General features: G+C 43.1%; 1 protein-coding gene across 8 annotated transcripts in view; it reads left to right on the top strand.

The window, feature by feature from the left end:
* The window catches only part of nedd4l (NEDD4 like E3 ubiquitin protein ligase), a 49,113-nt gene that overhangs the window by 6,164 nt on the left and 16,341 nt on the right, over positions 1–26,608 (top strand). Inside the window, exons 3-15 of one of the 8 annotated variants that reach the window (XM_056432564.1) lie at positions 2,908–2,989; positions 4,883–4,921; positions 5,305–5,358; positions 15,012–15,047; positions 15,725–15,775; positions 17,502–17,563; positions 17,950–18,052; positions 19,256–19,410; positions 20,060–20,195; positions 20,295–20,483; positions 20,936–21,013; positions 23,693–23,752; positions 25,906–26,043. In XM_056432564.1, coding sequence (XP_056288539.1) covers positions 2,908–2,989; positions 4,883–4,921; positions 5,305–5,358; positions 15,012–15,047; positions 15,725–15,775; positions 17,502–17,563; positions 17,950–18,052; positions 19,256–19,410; positions 20,060–20,195; positions 20,295–20,483; positions 20,936–21,013; positions 23,693–23,752; positions 25,906–26,043 — 1,183 coding nt within the window. Of the gene's footprint in view, positions 1–2,907; positions 2,990–4,882; positions 4,922–5,304; positions 5,359–8,405; positions 10,482–15,011; positions 15,048–15,724; positions 15,776–17,501; positions 17,564–17,949; positions 18,053–19,255; positions 19,411–20,059; positions 20,196–20,294; positions 20,484–20,935; positions 21,014–23,692; positions 23,753–25,905; positions 26,044–26,608 lie in introns of those variants that run through there. The other 7 variants (XM_056432565.1, XM_056432566.1, XM_056432560.1 and 4 more) reach the window with 7 other exon arrangements.

Raw genomic sequence — 26,608 nt, forward strand, 5'->3', positions numbered from 1 at the left:
ATCTTCCATATAAATACGTTTTTAATCACATTTATAACTCAAGAATTGTTTTATAAATAATTCCCTTGAAAACCAAAAAGGAGTTCACCATTCTTACATCCATTTCAACATTATTCCATAATTGGACTAACAGAAATACATCTTCTTTTAATTCCTTTTGTACCGTGAATTTACAAACATCTCTCAAATCATATTTACACTCCTGTATTGAAATGGTGATGCAATTCAAACATCTACTATGTGTGTCTAGCCACTGACAAAAAAGAAGGCACATTATACCTATACAACACATAACACCAACCTCTCACACTGAGCATGGGGAAAAAGAACGGTTTTAATCTCCTCATCCCTCATCTGGGAATATCGAAAGATATTATGTTGGTGGGAATAATTAAATGTGTCGCCTCAGGTGGCCTGCAGCTCGCTGTGTTACTTCCACATGGGAGAAGCACATCAGCAGATGTGTGTTCTGAAATCACTTCTGTCAATGCACACATGTAATCTAACAGATGGTGTACACATTGATGTATGTTATTTCAGGATACACATTGAGCAGAAACGGGCAGAGCTTTTTGGGAAACTCTAAAGTAAATGATACGTTTGTTAAATCAGGTCATCGATTAGTAGAGAAAAGTTATCAGCAAAATTTTGGATTATTTAAATATGATCTTTGGACTATTGGTCGCACAAAGCGAGACATTTGAAGATGTTATGTTGGGTTCTACGATATGGGCATTTTATACTTTAAAAAAAAAAATCTTATATAGATCAAACGATAAATCAGCATCAAAATAGTATTAGGCAGATTAATCAATAATGTAAACTAGAATGGGCACTCGGTAGAGCGCATACCTTCGCATATCACAAGATTGGGCATTGAATTATGAACATTTTGGCATTAGTTGCATGCCAATTGGATAGAAATTGACCGCTATGGTAAAAAGAAGAGTATGACCTTGTCATGACCTTGACCTTGACTCATGACCCGATCAATCCCAAAATCGAATCAAATGGTCCCCGGATAATAACCAATCATCCCACCAGATTTCATGCGATTCGGTTTAATACTTTTTGAGTTATGCGAGTAACCCGCATACAAATAAATGAATAAATAAATACACGGAGATCAAAACATTACCTTTCCGCATTTTCAATGCGAAGGTAATAATCCCAAAGTTATGGAATGTATTTTGAATGAACGTTGTGTTTAGACGGCAGCAGAAGTGAGCCAGGTTAAACAGCATGACTTATCTTCACATCACCCTGGCTCTACCGGAGTGCAATCAGCCCTCAGCGGTCATCTCCCTTATCCACTCGGAGCAGTCGCGATGGTTATCTGTCCTGTTGCCTCTCTGACGTGGTTAGAAAAGGCGATACAGGACATATGTAAGAGGCACCGTGTCTGGAGCGCTTTATTTCACTCAGAAAAGGCAGCATTTCAATTTGGTTTCGGAAGTATTCTCGATTCACTTCCATCAAAAACCTCGAAGTCGAGCAAAACCAAGCACATTGTTTTCATCCTGGACCGGAAGGTGTTTTCGTCTCCGTGATATTTGACTTGCTCACTGTCATTTATGAGGGCGGCTGGTGCCTGATAATGTACCCGACTGGTTTGATATCGCACCTGCTCAACCTCCTGCATTTTGTTTCTACTTTAAATGCATTCATCTGGTTACCTTGGCATTGAAAATGCGGAAGGTTATGTTTTGATCGCCGTGTATTTATTTATTTATTTATTGATTTGTATGTGTGTTACTCGCATAACTAAAAAAGTATTTGACTGAATCTCATGAAATTTGGTGGGATGATTGGTTATTATCCGGGGACCATTTGATTAGATTTTGGGATCGATCGGGTCAAGGTCATGAAAAGGTCAAAATCTTCTTTTTACCATAGCGCGGTCAATTTTTATCCAATTGGCATCCAACTAATGCCAAAATGTTCATAATTCAATGCCCAATCTTGTGATATGCGAAGGTATGCGCTCTACCGAGTGCCCGTTCTAGTTGAACATGTTTCATGTCTGTGTTGACGGTGCAAACTCTCCACATAATACCTGCTATATATAATACACGCATTCATTTGTAGTAGTTTTGGCCAGAATACAAGAATACTTGTTAGTGTGAAAAAAAACGTGTTCAGAACAAATAGTAAATCATATTTGCGCCAGTGATTATTTTGGTTTTGTTTCCAAGCTTTGTGGTTTAATGTGAAACGTTTCTCCTATAGCTATAAGATTGTCGAGAAGATGTTCTTATGGAGGTTTTTGGAAAAGTTATTACCCGATACTGTACTTGTGTTGCATGTTGGGACTGAGATCAGTGGAGTAACTGGTCTGCCTGGTGGACAGTGCAGCTCTACCTCTCCATCGACAACTGAACTGGAGATTTTCTAGCCTGTCAGCACCTTCAAATAAACCAGTTGGCTGTTTTTAAGTAGCACGCTCCAATCCTCTGCTCACGATTCACCTCAAAAATGTTTGAGTTTCTGTTTTTGTTGCTCTGCTTCGTCAATAACACATTATTGCCTTATCTCGCAATGCCCAGGCAGGCAGCTTTTATCTGATGGGTTGTTGGTGGTGTTACTAGGACTAACTAAGTTCAAGACCTAAAAGTGTGTTTCAGTACAGTGTTAATTAAATACAGTCTGGGACCTCCAGTTGCTGCTAATTCTTAGTCAGATTTATTACTTTATATTCAAAAATCTTCTGATTTAAATCATCGTCTGTCTTATTTTCTAAAGATTTTAGAAAGATATTGAACAAAATATTTTTTTAGTATTGGAGTATATGTATCTTGTCAGCAATATTTTAAATATACTGTGAACTGGTTTGAGCTGTTGCAACACGTGAACTGTCAAATATTTACTCTCTGATTTTCTTAAAATTCCCGTTTTGTTTCCCTGCAGCGATCCTTACGTCAAACTTTCCCTCTATGTTCCGGATGAAAACAAAGAGCTTGGCTTGGTCCAAACCAAAACTATTAAAAAGGTAAGTCCTAAGGCAAGAAGTGATGTCTGCGGCTTCCTGTGTTCGGCACGGAGCTTTTGGCTTTTCGGGCCTAATGAACTTTAATGTTCTCGCGGGACCAGATCGGCCTTTTCTGCCGCAGTTATCTCCTCCCACACACGCACCTTGCATTTACCACTCAGCCACTTTGATGTGGCTTTGTTCACGCCCCTTTTTAAATCACCACATCCTCCTAATCCCGTCCACCTCCTTCAAATCAAGGCGGGCCGATCAGTTCGAGGGATGGAAACCACAGGAAGGCACCTGGGAGGCGGTGCTTCCTTTGCTGGTCACGCGAGTGTAGAGTGAGACATTGGGCAAGCTCTTTTCCCCCAGTGGCTTATTTTGGGGAGGAAATCTATTCACAGCAGGGGGAGCTATTACTTGTTATTCGTGTAAACTCCACTCACAGCCTATTTTATTGTGAAAGTGGGCTGTGATTGTGACCCAAATGTCCATATTTGTTGCCTGCACTGTGGAACGCTCTGGGCTATATGGTTTGAAATGCATTAGACGTTATTCCCATGTAATGCATGTGATTCTCCACAACGTGTTACATAACATGTATGTGAAACCCCAATGAAGCAGTTTGCTTCTAACGCTGTAAAGCAGCGTGACTCGGTTTCTTACTTCATTATATTATTTCACTTTGGTGGTTAAGGTTGGCGATATCAGTAACCAGAAGCTAGCCTTTACCAAACATGGACATTTGGCGTATATTTCTGGAAATGTTCTTTATTCCACTAAGAAGATTTTTTTCTAAAATTTAGTCAAGTTGGCTCTTTTGTCAAAAGGCACTGGGTTCATTTGTTGTTTTCTCGGCAGCCGATTTAACGGAGGCGTTATTTCATCGTCGACGTAAAATTTCGGGAAGCGCTTATTAATCCGAGTGACTTGTGAAATTAAGGCTTCGTTGACATTCTGGTGTTCAAGTCCTTTCAATCTCCGAAGGAATTTTCATGAGATGTGCCACATAGTTCTCAGTCCAATAAAATATAGAATGTGTGCGGCAGGAGAAGAAAGTCTGTGTTCACATACCGAGCTGATCCACCCAAGAAAGGCATGAAAATCCTGACGGTTGTTAATCGAGGGACTCATGCCAATCACGGGGCCGTGTTGTTAGCCACAGACTTCCTCTAACAACGTAAGAGGATCATTAACGTACAAGATTGAGTCCAATTTCTTCCCCGGGGTCGAATTAGTCTTGAGTTTGTTTGTGTATTTTATTCAGTACAATAGAGGAAAGATATTTAAAATAAAATGTATATGCATAATTTGATGTTCGTGATATTATTATTATTTTTCCAAAGTTATCAGTAGTTCACATTTGCCTTTTATTATTATTTTTACTATGTCTCTTTCTTTTTCGTTTTCTTTTGGTTTTCTTTTTCCTGTTCTGGTTTTGTTGTTGTTGTTGCTTGTACGACATTTTATGTTTTGATCCATATGTGTGTGTGTACTGTCTGTGTGCCTGTAGTAGTTGGGAGGGGGGGGGGGACTTCAGTCAATCAAATCAAATACAATACAATATTATCCTATATAATATTCAAAAGAGAGACTGAAAAGGTATAGGTAGAAGCAAAAAATGCTTCTAAATTCCTATCCTGAATTGAAATCAAAATAAATCAGAAAATTAATATAAAATAAAGAGAATTTTTTTAAAATATATTTATATATACTACCACATACATCTTCCATATAAATACGTTTTTAATCGCATTTATAACTCAAGAATTGTTTTATAAATAATTCCCTTGAAAACCAAAAAGGAGTTGGCTTGGTTTCATCCATCTATTCTGTTTCCTCTGTAAACTAATGATGGTGTTCACTGTTCATTCATTATTGGCCTCACCTTGTCTGCACTTTCTGTTTCAGACCCTCAATCCCAAATGGAACGAGGAATTCTACTTCCGAGTGAGTTCAGATTTTGAACTCTCTGTGTGCTCCCATGATGTGTCAGATTCCCCGTCTTCCCAGTACCCGCCACTACGACGGTCTGTTATTGCACTTGTTTACTCCAGAATGGTGGTGTCCGAGTTGTTCACCTCTGGTTGCAGTTCAGTCCCACCTCCTCCACTCCTGTAATCAAATGGACTGTAGAAGCTTAGCTGCACGCGTATAATTACTCCTCACTATTTATTTATAAAATAATGATTGTTCAGTCCTATATTATAACCATACAAAGATTGACTATCCTTCAGCAACAGTAGTCAGGAATTATTGCGACGTGTTTGTTCATCTCCACTGGTTCTGTCCACCTGGATGACTGCTGCATGTGCACTTTGTTTCCAACTCAGGTGTGGCCGCAGAATCACAGGCTCCTCTTCGAGGTGTTCGATGAAAACCGATTGGTAAGCTTCACATTTTGTAACTTCTCACCGTGACACGATCCTCTCATTATTTTGAATCTAATTACCTTCGCATAAAAAATGCGGAAGGTAATGTTTTGATCGCCGTGTATTTGTATGCGTGCGTGCGTGTTATTCGCATAAGTCAAAAAGTATTAAACCGAATCGCATGAAATTTGGTCGGATGATTGGTTATTATCCGGGGACCATTTGATTAGATTTTGGGATCGATCGGGTCAAAGGTCAAAGGTCAAGGTCATGAAAAGATCAAAATCTTCTTTTTACCATAGCACGGTCAATTTCTATCCTATTAGCATGCAACTAATGCCAAATGTTCATAATTCAATGCCCAATCTTGTGATATGCGAAGGTATGTGCTCTACCGAGTGCCCGTTCCAGTAATGTTTTGACGCTCGGCCTCGGCAGTCGAGTTTATGAGTTCCAGACACCGCAAACCTGATTTCTCTTCATTTACGTCATGCGTTTTTCTTTTCTCACTTCAAACTACTGGTACATCGTGTTGTCTTTAAAACATATTTTTTCTCCAATAATTGTTGTTATAGTGGGGCTTTCCGGTGATACTTTCTTTTATGATTTAGTCTTTCAATTCAATTAGTCTTAGTCATGCAATTAAAACATTAATGTGCCATCAAATGAAATGTGATGATCCACACCTGTCTTGATTTGTGTGTAATTTCCCTGAAATAGTTCCGCTTTCATTTCATAAAAACAACCTGAAAATTAATTATATTGACTTCATCTGCGCCCCTGTGTCTTCACAGGTTTCTTCTTGAGAACTCTGACATGTTGCTAGATTTGATATCAACAACTCCGACATTCCGCTTACGTCAAATTTCTCAGATTTCCACCGCGGACGAGAACACTAGTTTCATTCACTTGTGAAATTAAGCCCGTTGCAGGCCCTCAGTTGCCGTGACAACTAGATTAAACGTCTGCCCAATGTCAAGAGTCGCAGCAATTAAAAACTGCACGAGTAGGTCTCGGTGATCTATTCACTAATTCACGCTTTTGTCTAATCTTCACCTTGGAGAACCATCTTCAGAGGCGGGTGAAGTGGTGGTTGACATAATGAAGACGTTGTTCTGTGGAGGAAGTGAAAGGCTTCCCTCCAAGATGTTCAGGTCTGCATTAGTACGTAATTCTGGGGGTGATTCTGATGTTCTATGTTTAATAATGCAAACGGCGGATGGCCCAGAAAGTTTTGTTTGTTTGTATTTTTTATTCAGTCAATCAAATCAAATACAATACAATATTATCCTATATAATATACAAAAGAGAAAGACTGAAAAGGTATAGGTAGAGGCAAAAAAATGCTTATAAATTCCTATCCTAAATTGAAATCAAAATATATCAGAAAATTAATATAAAATGAAGAAGAAAATAAAACAACAAAAAAACAATAAACAAAATAAATAACAAAATATATTTATATATACTACCACATACATCTTCCATATTAATACGTTTTTAATTACATTTATAACTCTCATAGATATCATAGGTATTGATGCTCTTGGCTGGATGAGGTACATTCTGTGCCGGCCTCACAGGTTCAGGACTTCTGTACTTTAGTGAAGTCCTTAACCGACGTGGGAGGTCGTAAGATTAGAGCTTTTTGTTCCACCGCATTCTGCAGTTTTCCTGATAACTTAATTAAGGGAATTATATGATGTTATTCTCATTCAATCACTTTAATGTGCAGGTTACTGATATAATCGGTGCATACTAATTGCATCTCAGAGTGGAAATACTGGCGCTCAGAAAAGGGCAGCTCAGTTTTCCCCCTCACTACAGTTGGAGCTCTGCTGCCGCCGTATAGGAGGGGATGACGCAAGAGCAGCCTCAGCCCGGTCCTCTCCTTATATGTCTGAGGTGCTTTTCTGTCTACCTCGAGGTGCATGCCAAGGCAGCTCCTCCACCACTAGCCAATATATATATATTTTTTCATCCTTCAATGTATGGTTTATTTGTCTTACAGACATGAAATGTTTGACTAAGCTCCGTTTGATAGATTGTGGTTCACTTATGTGTACTTCTAAAGATAAACACAATATCAACTAATGTCCCGACTAAATACAGGAGAACGACATGACTGAGTGCAAACAGTGACCGTACAGACAGGTGTACTCGGCCTGTTAGGAGCAGGCGTGTTATGTCATTTGGCGAACTGGGCTCGGTGCCATTGGACCACACATTGGCATTTTGTTTCTTTTTCGACAGAACAGTCTTCGTAACATTTCACACACATTTATTGACTAACGCAGTGGGCCGTGTGTCTTCGCAAAGCGCGGCCGGCTGCCAAGCCACGATTCCTTCGATCTTCTCGCTCTCCGGTGTTTTCCTTTCGGCGGTTTCTCTGCCTGAAGTCGATATCGCACGTCTCCTTGATGCCCTTTTGTCCCGACTGGAGAATGCTCGCATGAACGTACAGTATGCCGTGAAAATCTCTCCTTCTCTGTTCTTAATCTTGTAATTTAGCCAAATACTACATTACAAGTGCGTAGGCATCCTAATCTGCGTGCCTGTCTTCGGCGTTGCAGACTGGAATCACAGCGGAGTCGTGTTTTGTGCGGTTTCTGGATGCCAACGGAGTGTCCTTTTAAAACCACCACGCAGTTAAGTGTTTGTCTGTGTATGGTCGACGGCGTAGTTCATTCTGTTTGAGGACTTGGATATCTTCCTCCACAGAAATGTGTGCTGTTGCCTCATCAAACTGCAATCTGTCGGATGTTCTCCTCTTCACTTCTTTGGCGGTGCCTTTTTTGTTCCATCTCATTTTTAGTAACGACTTCCTTATGCGTCTTCTTTCCCGTTTCCGAGCTACAAGAAGGAACAGGGCTCAATTTGCCCTTTTAAAAAATGTGTTGGTAGATTGAGCTCATGTTGTGACCAGCGTACCTGGTGAAGAATGATGTGGATGTGGGCAGATCGGTGACAGGAGGCCGATGTTACGGCCTGTAGTCGTGACATGAACGAAGAGAGTTTGGAGGGTAGAGGTCTCATTTTCCAGAACAAGGCATTGAGTTCAATTCAGTTTATTTGTATAGCCCAATTTCACAAATTACAAATTTGTCTCGGAGTGCTTTACAATCTGTACACATAGACAACCCTGACCTTTGACCTCACATCGGATCAGGAACAACTCCCAAATAACCCTTCAGGGGAAAAAAGGGAAGAAACCTTCAGGAGAGCAACAGAGGAGGATCCCTCTCCAGGATGGACAGAACAATAGATGTCATGTGACTATATGAACAATAGATGTCATGTGACTATATGAACAATAGATGTCATGTGACCAGAAGGACAGATTTAGAGTTAAAATACATTCAATGAATATGACAGTGTATGAATAGTTCATAGTAGAACATAGTAGTTCCACTCTGATACTCACGTTGTCACTTTTAGGTAAAGTAATAAAGTGGGAGGTAATATTTTGGCATCTAAAAACTACCAAACGGTGTGGTCCGAGAACATTTGCGAGAGGTGTGGAGGCAGGGAAATGATGTGTTCAGGGGGCCCAGCTGGCACTTGAGGGCAGCATGGAGTTGTAACGGGAGGTGCTGGGGCCTTTTGTGGCCACATGGCTTAAAGGCAACCTCCCGTCACCTCGGAAACCAGGAGCGCCGGCCGCTCTTATCCAATCATGTCAGGAATGCTGGTCGTCACTCGGTTCAGGCTATTTCTGCCGTCTGTCGCTAGAGCTCGGTAGTGCTCCGTCTGGCATCCAGGGATCCTTCTCGCCGCCCTCCCACACCTTTCTCCCTCGCCACCGTTATGACAATCCTCAGAGTGCGCCGGGTCGAGTTGTCCGCCGTTTTTGCACCGTTTAGTTTTTTGCGGCGTGACTCCTGTTCCCCGCGGATGGAAAGTTGCGGAAGAGACTCCGAGAAGGGTGGGAGGGGTCGGGGTTAGGGAGAGTAGAAAAAAGGAAAAGAAAAAAGGGGATCAGCCATCCAGCCAAAGGAGAGAAGTGGGCGACACCAAGAGACCGAGACTGGAGCCAGAGGAGAGAGGCAACGGGAGCTGTGGGACGCGAGGTGGAAATGGCTCAGCGTCTGCGTTTGTGCTTTGGCTCGGGCCGCAGCAACACGGCCCCGGAGGTCCTGGAAGGAGACTCCGAGGAGCCGCAGGGAGACGGCGACGTGGTCGCGGCGCTCGGCATGCGGCGGCCTCCGGTATCGACGTCCGCCCGGGGGCCCGCCGCCCCCCCACCGGGAGCTTCGTGGTCGGAGCCCTCTCTGAAGCGCAGCTCCTCTATGTTCATGCCGCAGCTCGCCACCTACGCGGAGCCGCGGCCCACCAAGAGCTCCTCCGTGCACATCTCCCTCCAGCGCTCCAACGGGTCCAGCGCCCGAGATTTCCGTGGTTACGCCGACGACGTCCCGCCGCCCTGCTATACGCCGCCGGGACCCGCGCCCGCCTATTCTGAGCGGATCCCGCCGGACGTTCCGCGACACCCGCCGCCGCCGTACGAGTGCCCAGACGCTTTCAACTCGCAGTCTTTTACGACGGAGCCGAACCTGCCCAAACGCAGGGTCTTCAGCATCGGCTCCAATGGCCACACTACGTATCGCATAGGCCAACCGAATATCAGTGTCGGTGGTATTTGCATCCAGAGGAACTCTCCTGATGGGTCGGATGTCCAGCATTTCAGGATCCACCCCTATGGCGCTACCGGCTGGTCCGTCTGGCAGCAGAGCTCGGACCCGTGCTCTGTGGTTAACGGCGGAACCCAGAGGCTCGTGTTTCAGCTCCAGCAAAGTCAGAACCAGGATCCGAGCCAGGACGAATGCCCAGATGTCGGCGCCGCCGGCTCCAGAGGAAGCCGCGTGGCGCGCTACCCGAGAATTCGACTGGAAAGACGCTCGTCTCAACCGAGGCTGGAAAATCAACGCGAGGAAAGTGGCGCGGATGGCCGAGCGACGGAGGAGATCCAGACCGACGCGGAGAGAACGGAAGCGAGGAACCGATCCAACGGGTGCACTTTCAAAATCCGTGGGGATTCTTCCCAGAGGCGGCCTCACTTCAAGATCTATTTTACCCCAGGCGGAGGGGGAGATCCGGACGGTAGCTGTGGCAAGGATTTGACGAAGAACAATCCCAAGGTAAATATTATCGGAAAAACTTTTTAGAGGACTAGAAAATAGATTTTGGAAATATTGCGCAAGACATTTGAGATGAGGAGTTTTTAATGATTAAGAGATTATTTTTAAAATAAATCGTAAACAATCTCGTTAAATCCCCCTCGTACGGCCGTATAGCTGAACCCATGGCAGCTTGTATGTAGTGTAGTCGGAAAGGACCAGGAGGGCATTTAGTCGAGCCGTGGTGAAGACGCAATGAGAATCTAGGGGAAGAAGTTATGCTTCGTAAATTATGCACAAGCTTTGCGGTGTCTTCGATATTTTGCATCTAATTTGAATGCAGCCCAGTTGAGGAGAGATCAGTCTGGTGCAGGAAGAGGGTGGTGGCATTCTGGGAAGGGAAAAGCACAGACATGGCTGCGACGCTAAAACACACACACACACACACACAAACACACACTTTCTTTCTCTTCACTTCAGGCATTTGAAGTTTTACACACTTCGGCCAAACAGGACCAGGATGCATGGATCATTTCTCGCCGTGCACTTGTTGCCTTCTGCTCCGCAGAAACGTGACACTTGCGTTTCGGTAATGCCCGTAACTGCAGCCGGTGCTCGGTGAGAGTCGGCCGTTTCTATCTTTAGTCCGTTTCTAGTGTGGTTGTTGATTTTGAGAGCGGGCAGGCGGCATGTCTTTGGCTCTCGACTGGTATGGATCCGTATCCTTGCAGCTGCTCCATGAGTGATTAGATCTAAGGTGTCATCATGGGCCAAACGATGGCCAAGTTAAACAAGCCAATTAGTATCTGTTTCAGGAAAGCCTGAAGTATTCTGATGTTGCTCTTGTGTTCCCCGATCAGTTATCGCTAAAGCTTTTGGGAGCAAAACAGATGTGTTGCGTTCCCTTTTCTTGTTCCCCACATTATGTTGTTAATCATCTCATGACTCCTCCGATTTTGCTTGCGACCTTTGGGGCATCCCGACTAGCGTCAGAAATACACGAGGGCGAAACTGCCCCTAAGAAATATAAGTTTGCCCCTGATATCACGAGGAGAGGGGCAGCAAATGCCCCCATAACTTTCTCTAATAATTATGATAATTTAATAGCGTTTGTTTTTTGTTTTGTGTGCCTTATCTGAACTAGGTAGGTACACACAAAAAAAATCAATAAATGTAATTTTGAATTAAAAGAAAGGTAAAAAATAAGTTGGAATTGTAAATAGTTGTTTAAAAATTGAATGTGATTCTCTAATTTATGTTTTCCGTTTTTTTGTTAAAACAAATCTCAGAAAACACTTTGAATCTGTAGACTACTGCCTAATCGTCTTATTATTACCATTTTTATGCTGTAATCCTAAATGAGGATATTTATTATTTTTAAACAACGGTTAAATATTATTTCACAAGTTTCAAAAAGTTGCCCCTAATTAATTTTAAATTAATTTTAAAATTGCCCCCTAAAAAAACATGCACATTTCCTACCCTGAACCCGACCTCCAGGCTGGAAACTACTTTACTACCCCGGGGAATAATGATCAATAAAAAGTAGAGGTTCCCTTTGGAGCTTTTCACCTTTCATCATGCAATGGAGCAGTTTATTGAGTTCCCGTTTTGTAGGCGGGCTGCACAATACAACGTCTTGCAAATAGTTTGATGTTAGTTATGTAAACAAATCGGGTTTTAAAATATTCAAAAAGCCAGATGTGCAAAAGTTTTATGAGGAGAAATACTGAATGTAAACACAACTTGAGTTTGTTTGAAAGTAAACTTCAAACGACACTTTCAGTACTGAACCCAAAATTGTGCACTGTAATATTTTTTTCTGCCACAATTTTTAACTTTTTGCTTAATGTTGCTGGTGATATGGGCCATATATGAGTTGCTCTTGTCTTCCTGGCTATACATGTGAATTATCCAAGATGGTGGAAGATTAAAATCTTAATGTATTTGTTGACCGGCACAACGTGGTGTTGTGTTACCTCAGGGCATCCTGTTGCTCACACAACAAGGAAACTCTCATTTAGACCATAATGACAGGTCTTCCCCAACTGGGAGCTTGAAGTTGGAGTGCCCCTTTTAAAAGCCCTGCATAGGATACTCTGAGAGTGTGTGTGTGTGTGTGTGTGTGTGTGCCAGCGAGACTAGCCGGAGACGGCTCCGCCACAGTGCCCTGCCCTCGTTACAGCCCCGTCTTGACGGCCCTCAGTTTCCATTCACAAAGAGCTCTTGCAGGCCAACGGGTTTGCTATATTTACAGGGTTGTGGGGGGGGGCGGGATTCTCTTTTTTATTTTGGTCCAGTAGCATGTAAGAGGGGTTCAACTTGCTATTGTTGTGAAGGGCTTTTCTCTGTTCTGATCTCTGAGATCTGATACCATGCTGGCGTTGTAATTCAGTCGTGTCAGCACTGAGGCGGTTGAGTAGGTGAGACGACCTTTTCACACTTCAGCGCCAGTCTGGACCCGTTAAAGGTTTACCACCTCTTCATATATATATATATATATATATATACCGTCGTGGCAGCGCAGTACAGCTACATTTAGCTTTGCCAATTTTTTGCTACTTAGGACGACGTAAGCAGTTGTAATTTGTTGTTACCATTTAGTGTGAAAAAAAGATTACAGTAACAAATCCACAAGGAAGCACATCATTGGATCAATTTAATCACATTCTAGAAGCTGTTGCTTGCCATGCATTATGCCTGCTACCTAATCAAATTGGACTTGGCATTAAGGAAATACTCTATTTTAGCACAGAATCGCCATAATATCATAAGTGTCCAGACTTTGTAGAAACATTGCTGTGAATTGGGCCTGTTTAATTAAAACATCATGCGGATTTGATTTTTTTTTTCTTCTCTAAAATGTGTCAGTTTTTTCTTCAATCTCAGAAATTCAGATTTGTTTGCCCTCTCCTGGCTTTGTGATTTATTTATGTAAACAGTGAAATATTTCAGAGTAACAGGGACATCGTTTCTGGAAAGCAATGTCGCTCCTCTCCTTTTTGTTGTTGAATTTATTTGTTCAAAGCTGTGAGCAACACAATTCAAATTGCATTCACCTCCATTGGGCTGGTGATGCAGCAACAATGTCCCAGACAGAATTATAAAACCCCAAACCTATCTGCACACGACTAGAAGTATGAGACGAGGTGAATGAACCTGCTTCTGTCTTATTCTCGAGCCTTTTTTTTTTTTTTTTTAAAGCTAGTTTTACAATCCATCATCTGCCTCCTTCACTCTTCCTCCCTCCTCCTGTTGGTCTTCAGTGGCACCCTCCCTCTGAGAGTGTAACCTGGCCCTGGGAGGCAGCTGCAGGCTCAACTGTGACCCTTTGATGACTCTGCAATTATATCCCTCTGCTTACACATACCCACAGCTTAAAATGCTTGTTATTGTTATGGACGGAGAAAAAAAAAAGCCATAAGTACATGTCACACGGGATACTGCCACTGGCTACCTCATAGGTCACACGCCGGAGTGCCACTATGTTTTATAGCAGCGGTCGGGAACCTGTGGCTCCTCCGGTGACGGCATATGGCGCCCAGACAATTTTGAGTTGAGAAAAAAAAAATCTCCAGCCGCCCCCCTGTAATTTTCTCTATAGCCCAGATTACAGCAGAAGTAATTTAAGGTCTTTTTCTTAAAGACGTCTTTGTTTTTTTATTAAAGTAAATGTCTGTTATTGATCGTCTCTACAGCAGCATGTCACTCTGTCTCTACGTGTCGCGTTAACACTTCCGGCCCCCCCCCCCCCCCGTAGCATCATGCCGCACCAGAAGTCGCATTAAAAGCAAGAAATATTTAATTAATTATACGTTAAAAATACTATATGGCTCTCAATGAAATATATCTAGAAATATTTGGCTTTTATGGCTCTCCCAGTCAAAAAGGTTCCTGACCCCTGTTTTATAGGATCAAGCATGTTGGCGAGTGAGACTTCAGTTAAAGATGAAATCGTCAGTGCCGATAGTCTTGGCTTGTTGGTAACATCTCTGCAGCATTTATTGTTGTTCTAAACTTGATTTATGAAGCACTTAAAAAAATTACAAAAAATGAATTGTGTCACAAATTCACAGTGCAGGTTACAGGTCAGGGTGTTCTACTGTAAATACTATTAAACTCTCGCTGTGGTCCAGCTTGCTTTGTTTGCTCTCTCCAAGTTCAGATGAACTTCGCGATTTGCTGATTTGAGTTGCGCAAGAAGTCAATTCATTTTGTAGTTGGTTTGGGGAATGAAATCAGACACTGCTGTAACTTAAACAGTCGAGTCTCTGGCCTTTCCAAGAAGAAATAGTTTAAACGGCGTGTGTGTACATGCCATCGCACGTGTCTGCTTTCCAACGCGTATGACTGTACGACTTTTGTGCAGCAGCGAAGCAACTTTTACAGACGCCGCGACATTGACATGTTCTTCTGTGGACCGTAGCCCAAAGAGATAAAACACCGGACGAATGAAAGTGTCCAGCGTTGTTTCGACTCGGCCTCTCCTGTCAAACCAGTGTCCAAAACAAACGTCATTGTTAGTTAACGCCTGTTGTGTCTCACACACAGGCTGCTTCCAAGAATGGCATTTTCCATCTCACACAGGTAATCATTGCTGTGCAGCTCAATCTCCCCCCCCCCCGCTCCTCTCTGAGCAGATCAACGGGCATCTTGAACCTGAAACGCAAACCTTCCCTGGTGCTCCGCTGTCGTCACCTCTTTCCTTTTCTCCCTCTGTCTGACTGACTTGGCTTCAATCTGGTGGCAGTGGGTGGTGTTTTTCCTTGCTGGGATCACAGGTTCTTCTCCTATGAAATGAAACCAAAGGCCCGTCCATAAATAAAACCTCACACTCAGCCTTCTGCAATGGACACTTTCAAAACGTCGACATTTGATTGGTAGAGAAGATGTTGTCGGCTACTTAACGAGGGCACACTTTTTTTTTTTCTCCGATCTACAATTTCTACTGTGGTCGAAATTGAAACGGAATTGCACTTCCATCTGAGATTTTCAGACCACTATATGTGTTCATAAAAAAAGGCTTGAGGTTATTTCTGGAGGGGCCTGTCCATGAAATGAAAATCTTTCTCTCTTTTCCACTCTGTGACAAAGAGACACAAAGTGCTGCTGAACCTTCTGGAGCATTAGCTCATTCACCATTGTGTTTTTTCCTCTCTTCCCTGCTGGGAATTGTGGCATTCCCCAGACGCACTCAAAAAGCTGTTACTCCTAATATAAAGCTGCTGAAGGTGACCTTCTTGTTTTCTCCCCCCTCAACCTAGACGAGAGATGATTTCCTTGGACAGGTTGATGTTCCGCTCAGTCATTTGCCGGTGAGTTATTTGCATCTGTGTGTGTGTGAGAGAGAGAAAGCGTGTGACTGTGTGACCAGACTGAATACTCAGCTGTTTCTTATCTTCAATTTTGCTCTGCCTGATTGACCTCTGTGAAGGTCAGGCAAAGAGTCTGTTTGTGTGCGTCTGTCTCGAGTGTGAGAAAGTTCCAGCCTCGAGGAAAGTAGCGGGCTTGTTGTGATCGGACAGCACACTCCTCGAAATGGAAAGCGGGGCCGTCTGGAATATCGACCGAGCCGTCTGTACCGAGGGCGGCCTACCATCAGGACTAAATGGAAAAAGCTACACTGGTCAAATTCGTACACCGACATGTACTCGCTTGGAAAGTGAAAAATTGCTGTGAGATGAAGGCCTTTGAAAACACTAAAATGCAGAGTTTTCAAAGTAAGTGGAAGTGAACAGACCTAAAACTCCAATAGACCTGCGAATCGTTCTCACCTCCTGAAGTTGTGAGCCTTAAAAGCGCATCGGGACAAGGCGTTGGGGTTCATTATTAATGTCCTTTTTGACTAATTGGTCCAGGATATTAGCAGCAGATAAAAGCCTCAGCTGAGTCATGTTGAGAGCTGAAGTCAGTGGATTGGAAGGAGAATATTTGGTCCTAATTTAGCCATGAATTGAATAAACTGAGCATGTTAATCCTGGTTTCAATGGTGTGATCTGGCTTTTATGTTCGTCTTTGACTCGATTCATGAGTTTCATGCTTGACGTCATGTGGTCGGAAGTCTTATTCATAGTTTCTGGACATAAGTTTAGTCATTGCCTTTTTTCTCTACAACCTTCTCCTCTTTCCAGTCGGCCATCGTGACTCATAATCTGGAAGCCATTGAGCCTGAACTAGCTGAACACCTTCTTTGGCATGACGCCATGTGCCAGTGCATGGGCCGAGCTCTGTTGGGCCCATGTAACACACACACTGGAGTGCATGTCACTTCAGGCTTTTAACAGCAATGTTTTCAAACGGTTATTTGGATGCATTATTTACTAAACTTGATATCAATTCTTAATGTCTAAAATGTGAAGGACGGCTTCACCACATCTCTTTTTATTATCATTTATTCTGCATTCAAGATCGTACATGTGATGTGTAACCTGCAGTGTAGTTTAGTTTATTAAGGATCCCCATTAGTCTGGAGACTATTCTTCCTGGGGTCCAGGCAAAAAAACATTACAATACAAATACATAAAATGCAGTACATCATGATCAATTATCACAAAAACACTTAGACTTAGAAAACAACATTTACATTAAAAGTAAAATAATAATACCTAAATACCTTAATATCTAAAATAATAACCTAATCTACTATAATTTCCTTTCTAATTATTGCTGCCTTAAGTTTCCTTTTGAAATCAATTTTATTTCTTGTTAGTCACATATGAGGGGAGCACATCCCAGGATGCAATGGCTCTGTACATTACTGATTTCTTAAGTGCATTTGTTCTGGGTAGAGGAAAAGTAAAGTGACCATTTAGTGCCTGTCTGGTATTGTAACCAGTGTGTCCTGGTTTGTCCCAGTCAGAGTAGTGGGAGATCGCTGTGGATTACCAAAGACCTTTCTGCTGTTGGATATGTAACTCACCGTTGCATAATGGTCGCGGGGTGGCTGGGCAGAGGGTTGCCGCCGCGCTGTGAACCCAACGTGTGTATTTGCGTGCGTGTTCCATCGATTCCTGTCAACAAACGCCTCATTTTAATTTGCAGACGGAGGACCCCGCGATGGAGCGGCCGTACACATTCAAAGACTTCCTGTTGCGGCCCAGAAGGTCAGTTTCCGCTGGATGTGACACACGGGGTGAAACGAGTAAACAGTGAAATTGGACACTTCGGTATACCAGTAATCTGAGGTTAAACTGTGTCTGATCACCCCCCCCCCCCCCCCCATGAGTCGTCAGACATTGGCCGATTATTAAACTCAGTTACTTTAATCATGGCTTGCAGCAGTACTCCTGGTGTCATGTCTCCAGAGAGCGGGGAGTTCATGTAACGGTCAGTTGAGCGCTGAATGTGAAAACCATCTGGTGCTAATAGTTTGGAACCCCCCCCTCCCACCCTTAATTTCCCAGCATTAGCCGACTGGGGGCTCTGAGGCCACCTGGTTTGAATGTGCCGTTTTGACACGCGTCTGTTTTTGCCGATGGTATCCTTCCAGTCACAAGTCCAGGGTGAAGGGTTACCTGCGTCTGAAGATGGCCTATCTGCCCAAACAAGGAGGACCAGAGGAGGAGGCTGGAGAGATGAGGGAGGAGGCTGAGGTAAGTGAAGCTGTTGAGGTTGTTGGGAGTTCATTTGAACTGTTTGGGCATTACTCATCCTTTCATAACAACCTGAAGCCAAACCAGCATCGAGTTTTATTTCTTCTTTCCACACAAAGAAAACACATTTCTAAGCTTAAAGATGAAAGTGAGTGTCCTAATTTGAACCAATAGAAATGTGTTTGTTTTGTTGCTTGGACAAAGACTGGCTCTTCTTTTCCTTTTTTTCTCAAGAATTCTGGCAGCATCTTCCAGAGTATGGAAAAGCCATTTACAATACGGCCTGTTATTTGGAGGAAGAGGAGCTTTTCCTCTTCTACTTCTCAGAGAGTGCGAGAGAGGTGCTAGACATGTCAGACAGTGAAAGGCTTCAAATACCAGTATGGAAATGTGAATCTCTCTCTGAATACCATGTTTCACTTCAGGCTCTTGCTGTGAAAATGGTCTTATTTTCATTCTCTAGATTGTTATTTACTTCTTTACACTGACATCTTAACTGAAATGTGTTGACTGTCTTTTCTTTGCTCTTGGTTACGTCTCTGCCAAGCGATCCTAAAAGTTCAAATTGGTCAACACTGGTCGTGATATTGACGCACGTTAACTCGGTCTAACGTCTTATAGTGGTAGTAGTTATCCAGCCCAGCTGGTAGCTTGTCAAATACAAATAAACACCAGTAAAGGCACAGATATTTAATACTAGAACGGGCACTCGGTAGAGCGCATACCTTTGCATATCACAAGATTGGGCATTGAGTTATGAACATTGTGGCGCATTAGTTGCAAAAATTGACTGCTATGGTAAAAAGAAGATTTTGACCTTTTCATGATCTTAACCTTGATCTTTGACCCGATCGATCCCAAAATCTAATCAAATGGTCCCCGGATAATAACCAATCATCCCCCCAAATTTCATGCGATTCGGTTTAATACTTTTTGAGTTATGCGAGTAACACGCATACAAATAAATAAATACACGGCGATCAAAACATAACCTTCCGCATTTTCAATGCGAACGTAACCACAGTCCAGCAATAAGTTTTAACCAGCCACCAGTCACTCAGACATCTTTAATATATTTCATCGCTCCCAAACTGGATGTCCATGTGTGACCGGCTGTCGGCTCACTGGCATATCTGTGACCCCGGGCTGCCAGTGAGTTGCTCACGCCGCCTCATGTCGAAACATTTGAACTTTCTCTTTCAGGGATGGGATGAGTCTGTTGACTCGGGCTCCCAGCGACCCCAGCAGCTGCCTCCTCCGTTGCCCCCAGGCTGGGAAGAGAAGGTGGACAACCTCGGACGCACCTACTACGTCAACCACAACAAACGCAATACGCAGTGGAAACGGCCTTCCAACACGTACGCCCCCGATCTCTCTCCTGGTGTTCTTGTTTTAACACGATTTAAATGTGAATTTAGCACAACAGTGATACCAAAGACCTGGATGTTGAACGTCGATACCATTTACAAACGGGCTCTGCAGTTAATATTATTATACTGTTTGTAAGCTGGTGCCTTTTGTGGGATTGTTCCAACATGTTCAATAACTCAAAAGTGTCGCAGATTCCAAATGTCAAAATGTTTTGGGAAAAGATTAATGTCATCGTTTCCCTTTCACAACCTATTTTTATCGAATCGAAACATTCTGCTTCAAACCGTATTCGTTGCCTGCTGCACTCGAAGAGAAAAACTGATGAGATATATTCATTAAAGAAGGTTGATTTAAGAAAATGAATACTTGTAATATAAGATAATCCTTGATTAGTCTCACAGTGGGGAAATTTCAGGATCACAGCAGCGGGTGCACATTAGAGCATTAATACAAATAAAAGATAAAAATAATACACAAAACACAATAAAAATACTAAATATACAGAGGTAACAAAATATATACACTAGGCAGTGTATATTGACGACATTGAAGATATTTGGGACAGGCATACATATTGCTTAGCACCTAATTTTCACTTTCTTCCGTATGGAATAACTTCTTCTTCTCCTCCTTCAGGGATGTCATGTCAGAGACAGAGAGTGACGATCAACAGCGGCAGATCAATCAGGAAGCGCACCGTGTTTTCCGATCGAGACGCCACATCAGCGAAGACCTAGAGAACGAGCACCTGGAGCCGAGGGACATCGACAACGTGAGCGCGAAGAACAAACACGATGCGTCCGGTCTCAAGCGATGAGGTCCCGAGCGTTATTCTGGTTTTCACGGCTGCATCTCGTTGTTACCCCCGTAGTCCTGGGAGCTCATCACGGAAGAGGATCCTAACGACAGCCTGGCCCAGTCTCAGCCCGGCGCCTCCTCCGTCTCGACATCACAACTACCGGCAACACCCGCCAGCCAGGAGTTCTCCGAGGATTTAGATCTGAGGCTATCGCTCACTCCCGATACCAACGGCGAAGTGCCAGGGCCCAGCTCCGCTCTGGTGAGACCGCCCTTTCTAGTCGTCAAAACCTCAATCCCTCCACATTTAAATGGCCTAGTGGTGTTAAATGCAGGGTTCGTATGGTCATGGAAAACCTGGAAAAGTCATGGAATTTTAAAATGGTCATTTCCAGGCCTGGAAAAGTCATGGAAAAAACTTAAATCATAAAAGTTTTGGAAAAGTCATGGAAATGTTGTTATAATCACATGTTCATTTACGCTGAGTTTGAAATAATGAAAGAAAGACACTCAAAATATAAGCCGGCGTACGCTCTCAATACGCAACATTTTCTAAATTGTTCGTTTATTCTGAGATTTCAGTTTGGTCATGAAAATTTGTTTTGAAGTCCTGGAAATCCACTGGTCAAAATGTGTAAGAACCCTGTAAATGTAGGCAGGTCTTTTTGTGTTTCAGATATTCGAGCGACCGCTTACGTACTTCTTTCTCAACAGAGCCAGCTATCAAGCCGACTCCGATCCTCCAGTATGACGGACGGCGTCAGCGATCCGACCCAAGCTCCTCCTCTTATGGTACATATGTCTTCACCCCCACATTTCCCTCCACCTTCTTCTCTCGCCTGCTTGACTTCCTCCCCGTCTTTGGCATGTCTCCGTGCTGTGGGTGTGCCACACATAAAGTCACCTTCTTTGCTCCTCCAATGTCCTCTTCGCACGAGGCTCGTACGTGCTTCCGCTCCGCCTCTCCGTCCCGCTCTCGATGCTACTTTGATTTTACTGTTCCCTCTTTCCTTCTTGCCTCTGTAGGGTTACCACACCTCTTCCTCCCCTTACTCTACCACGACTACTGTCTGCTCTTTGGGATTTACTCGCTGTCATGTTGTAGAAATGTTGGCGTTACAGCTGTTCGCCAGCAGTGGGACCATTCCAGTAGAAACTAGAACGGGCACTCGGTAGAGCGCATACCTTCGCATATCACAAGATTGGGCATTTTTGGCATTAGTTGCATGCCAATTGGATACAAATTTACCGCGCTATGGTAAAAAGAAGATGTTTGACCTTTTCATGACCTTGACCTTGAACTTTGACCCGATCGATCCCAAAATCTAATCAAATGGTCCCCGGATAATAACTAATCATCCCACCAAATTTCATGCGATTTGGTTTAATACTTTTTGAGTTATGCGAGTAACACGCATACAAATAAATAAATACACGGAGATCAAAACATTACCTTCCGCATTTTCAATGCGAAGGTAACTACTGGCAATGGCAAGGGAGATTAGGGACAGCAGAGATCAAACGCTCCCCAGTCGAGTCCTGAGTCATAGCATCAGGGGATTCAGCTCGAACAAAGTGTCTCAAGGTCCGAGTCAGATGTTTGTCACCGAGCTGAGTCACAGCAGTGAGCTCGGTCTTGTCAAGCCAAGGAAAAGCACAGATGATGGTGTCACATTTTCCTTTGGATGACAAGTTTATATTAAATGTGTAGGTGGCTGGGTGCTCATGCCCTCTTGGATAAAGGTAGCCTCCACTTGTGAATACAGGTTAGCTAACCTTAAGGGATAAAGCTGAAATTATTCTTGATATCTTTTTATTGTTGTCAAATTATCCCATTATAAGGACCAAACCAACAATGTGTCAGTCCGTCACTCAAAACCTTCCAACTCCTCTCGCCTGTTTAAAGCACTCGGCCCCATTGGTTCCTACTCAAGATGAATAGATTATAAATCTAAATGATCGAAGGCTCAGTTATTTCAGCTGACGTTTTGTAGCTTTTAGGAAACGTTATTCAAACAGGAATATATAATGCATTTGTCGCGGACTATTTTCAGCTGTAGATTAATACATATTTAGTGTTAACAGAAGCAGAATGATGGACGTGGGATTGACTGTAAATAAACTATCTTAGTTTATGTTCATAGCAATGAAGGAACCTCCCACTCAATGCAACTCACTGATGTGTTTTTAATCGTGGAGGAACAATCAACTCTGTCAGGCTTTTGCTGCACAGACTCTTTTTGTCAAATCAATTAATTGATTTTGGTCTTGGGTTTGATTGACAATAATAAAACCTTTTAATTGCAGGTTGTGTGTTGACTTTAAATGTCTCGTATACAGATGAGGGCATGTAGGTCAACATGTATGCTTTCTTTTGTTTTGACATTAGAAATAACAATTGATGTCATTACCTTCGCATCGAAAATGCGGAAGGTAATGTTTTGATCGCCATTTATTTATTTGTATGCGTGTTACTCATAACTAAAAAAGTATTAAACCGAATCGCATGAAATTTGGTGGGATGATTGGTTATTATCCGGGGACCATTTGATTCAATTTTGGGATCGATCGGGTCAAGGTCATTAAAAGGTCAAAATCTTCTTTTTACCATAGCGCGGTCAATTTTGATCCAATTGGCATAAAATGTTCATAATTCAATGCCCAACCTTGTGATATGCGAAGGTATGCGCTCTACCGAGTGCCCATTCTTGTTCTTTACTGTAGTAATAAGATCATTTCCTGTTATAGTGTTAGAAATGATGCTAATCAGGTTGCCAGGTCAGGTAGCATAGAATAAGCAAAACAATATCCAGTGTTTGTTGGCTGAACTGATGTCGTTATCTTACTTAACTTTTGGATTGAGGAGATGAAAACCATTTCTTTTTCCTTTCCTGCATTTGATGATTTTCTTCCAGCTCATGTCTGAGATTCAAACTTTCTGAACTGTCTTTGAACTTCAGCACTTCAGTAATTCACTTTCACCGCTCTGCTTTCTCCGTCTGGTGTTTCTGTAGCTCAAGCATCGTTTTCCACTCGGGTTGAGATTAAAGACGCTGCACTCGCCGGGGATCACATGTTTTGTTCAGGGAGAATAATCACTGTCTTCTTCTTTGTCTCTTCGAATATCAAAGTTCATTTGACTTTGCTCAAAAGTTCCTGGAAGGACACTTCCAAAAGTTCCCTTCACCCACATTTTGTGTAATCACGTCAACCAATCAAAACTCACAGTTCTTTCCGGTTATATTGTTCTCCTTCCTGCTACTGTCAACCTCACATGCTTCAGTGGATGAATCTCCCGCTCCTCTGGCACTTCTTACCTCCTTTAAGTATCAATTCACCCATTTTGTGCGTTCAGTTTTTCCTCCCTTGCCCTTCACCACTGTCCCACATGCCTCGCCCCATTAACTCCACCCATTCAAAACATAACCTCATGTGAACTAAAGACCATCTTCCCCTGTCGTCTCCCACCAGCAGGGTTCCCAGACCAGAAGAACAAGAGCTCAAACAGTCTCGGGTGGTGAGGAGTCTATGGTAATATCTGCGTTAATAAACAGTTAAAACCCTATCAGTCGTAGTTCCCATACACCACGAAGGAGGGGCTGAAAGCACTTTAATACAATCTGGCACTTAGGCAGAAGGTCAGATAAAGACTTTCAGGAATATATTTTCCAAAAAGGCAGCACACACACACACTTTCTTTTCTTATTGTTTTGTATAATGTGAAACATTTCCATGACTCATAATGCATGAAAAGACAAGGAGGGCATTCAGAAGAGCGCAGGCCTCCTCCGAGGCCAATCTGCTCCAAACTGAATTGGTTCTACTCCGGCGCGAGCTCCACCCGTCCGCCAAGTTTCATGAAATCAGGCCAATAGTTTTTTTCCGTTATCCCGGCGACAAACAAACAAACCAGCGGACAACGCAACCTCATTGGCGGAGATAACAATGCCGCAAATATTCACCTTTTTGTGAGCACATTCGGGAAAACGTTCACCCTTGCTGGCAGGAAACGATCAGCTGATGAAGCCACGGCAGCCAAATGAATCTTTCTGTTCAGTTCTGTGACTGGTGATGTTATATGACATGCTGAGATGGATCAGCAGTTGTCCCAGAGCTGCTGAATATGCAGTTTGGATTGGAACGTGTGTGTGTCGTCTCCTGGTGTGGCAACCTGTGGTCGTCACTATTAACCCTCCTGTTACCTTTAGGGTCAATTTGACCCCATTCAATGTTTAATGTCTGTGTTCTTTGGGGTCAATTTGACCCCAGGCTGTTTTTCACTGTCAAACATATAACAACTAGAAATCGCACTCGGTAGAGCGCATACCTTCGCATATCACAAGATTGGGCATTGAATTATGAACATGTTGTCATTAGTTGCATGCCAATTGGATATAAATTGACCGTGCTAGGTAAAAAGAAGATTTTGATCTTTCCATGACCTTGACCCGAGTGATCCCAAAATCTAATCAAATGGTCCCCAGATAATAACCAATCATCCCACCAAATTTCATGCGATTCGGTTTAAAACTTTTCTTGTTATGTGAATAACACGCATATAAATAAATAAATACACGGCGATCAAAACATAACCTTCCGCATTTTCAATGCGAAGGTAAATATCAACTTTTTTATATATTTAAAGGGCTATTTAGGTAGTCAACAAACAAACACAAAGTACCTCACACTTAAACTTGGGAAACAATATTAATTATAAAAAATTTCTGGAGGTTTTAATTGCTGGGGTCAAATTGACCCCGAGGGTAAAATATGTTCGTAAATGTGAAGCTAACAGGAGGGTTAAGCGATGTCACCGACCAACCGTTGATAGCGAGCCATAAAGCAGCGTTTTAAAATGAGTCCGATGGTAATGTCTGGATCAGAGTTTTATTTGGGCCCAATCAGAGTCTCCTAATATCGAGTGTCTGCCAACACAGTCAGATCTGATACCTGCGTCTACTTAAACGACGTTCCCGAGACATCGATATACCAGCTGTCGACTACTTAATGTGACAACTTATTTTTTAGGAGCTGCTTCCGAATACTGGAGGTCTTGTTAAAAAATAATATTAGTGTAAGAGAGTCAACTCGAGAGGAGAAGTATCAGTCTTTGTTGGAATTACAGGAACACTTGGGTTTACAGACGGATCCTCAGAGGCTCGGTGTCACTCGAGTGCAAACTAGGGACATTTTGATCACTCATTAAATACACACGGTTCAGTTTAGGGCATCTCTGGTGTCCAATGTTCAGCGGTGCAATCTTTGCGCAGGCATATCTGAATACCGGCAGCGTTAATGATGTGATTGTTTGGTATTTCAGTAATCTTAATGCCACAGATGGTTAATAGCTCACTCGGTAAAGTCGTAATGATCCACTTCTTTCCCCCAGGGGGTGTTTAGCTTAGTAAGACTCTGCATTTCATTGTTTTCCTTTTAGTAGGTGAAGGTTCACATCAAAGGCACTCGCGTTTTGTTTTAAACACGGTGTTTCGTCACACGATCCTGGAAAGTTTCTGTCGCTGTGCTGGAATGGGAAAACATTTTCAAGAAAGACCAGCCTGTCGGAGAAAAGCGAAAACGAACAACTTTAGATTTTCAATATTTTTTCCCTCCACATGTCCTTGAGCAGACCAGCATGTACTGATTAGATGTCTTTGCTCTGCTCTCTTTCTACACTTGACCAGTCTCCCTCGGCGACAGCTTACGCCTTGACCACCCCTGGCCTGCCCCCTGGATGGGAGGAGAGGAAGGACGGCAAGGGACGAACTTATTACGTCAACCATAACAGCCGCACCACTACGTGGACTAGGCCAATTGTGCAGGTACAGCAGGTCTGAAGGCTGAGCTGCACTCTCTGCATGGGACTGGACCTTTCCACGGCCACCTGTGTCGGCCCTCTTCCTCTATTCCCCCCCTGTGTTTCTCCTAGCCGTAAAGATTGACCGAAAGAGACGCTCAAAGTCTCCTTTTTCTGTCTTTCTCTCTGCCCGGTTTCCTCCTCTGTCCGACTGTATTAAATGTCTTCCTCCTCCTTGTCTAGCATTGTGTGTGATACTCTGGCTGGAGTGCTGCTCTGTATTAGTTTTGCCTTTCCAAACCTTGGCATGGAACTGCAGCCACCACTTTCCCCCTCTTTTTTTCCACATTTCTGCCCTGTTTTTCCACTCGTCTTTCTGTCTGCAAATGTGGCAGCTCCACGTCGTCTGAGTTCAGGGAGCGGCTGCTTCACTGGACTGGGTGTGCGCTTCATGCCTCTCCTCTTTTTGGAATTCACCCTTTTTGATTTCTGCTTTTATCCGAACACCGGCGTTACATTAAACATCTGTTGTCTCCCATCACATGGTCTAATATTTCTCTGATACTCGTCTGTTTTTGTGTTTACTTGGT

Source organism: Pseudoliparis swirei, chromosome 15, assembly GCF_029220125.1.
Source record: "Pseudoliparis swirei isolate HS2019 ecotype Mariana Trench chromosome 15, NWPU_hadal_v1, whole genome shotgun sequence".
Taxonomy (NCBI): Eukaryota; Metazoa; Chordata; class Actinopteri; order Perciformes; family Liparidae; genus Pseudoliparis; species Pseudoliparis swirei.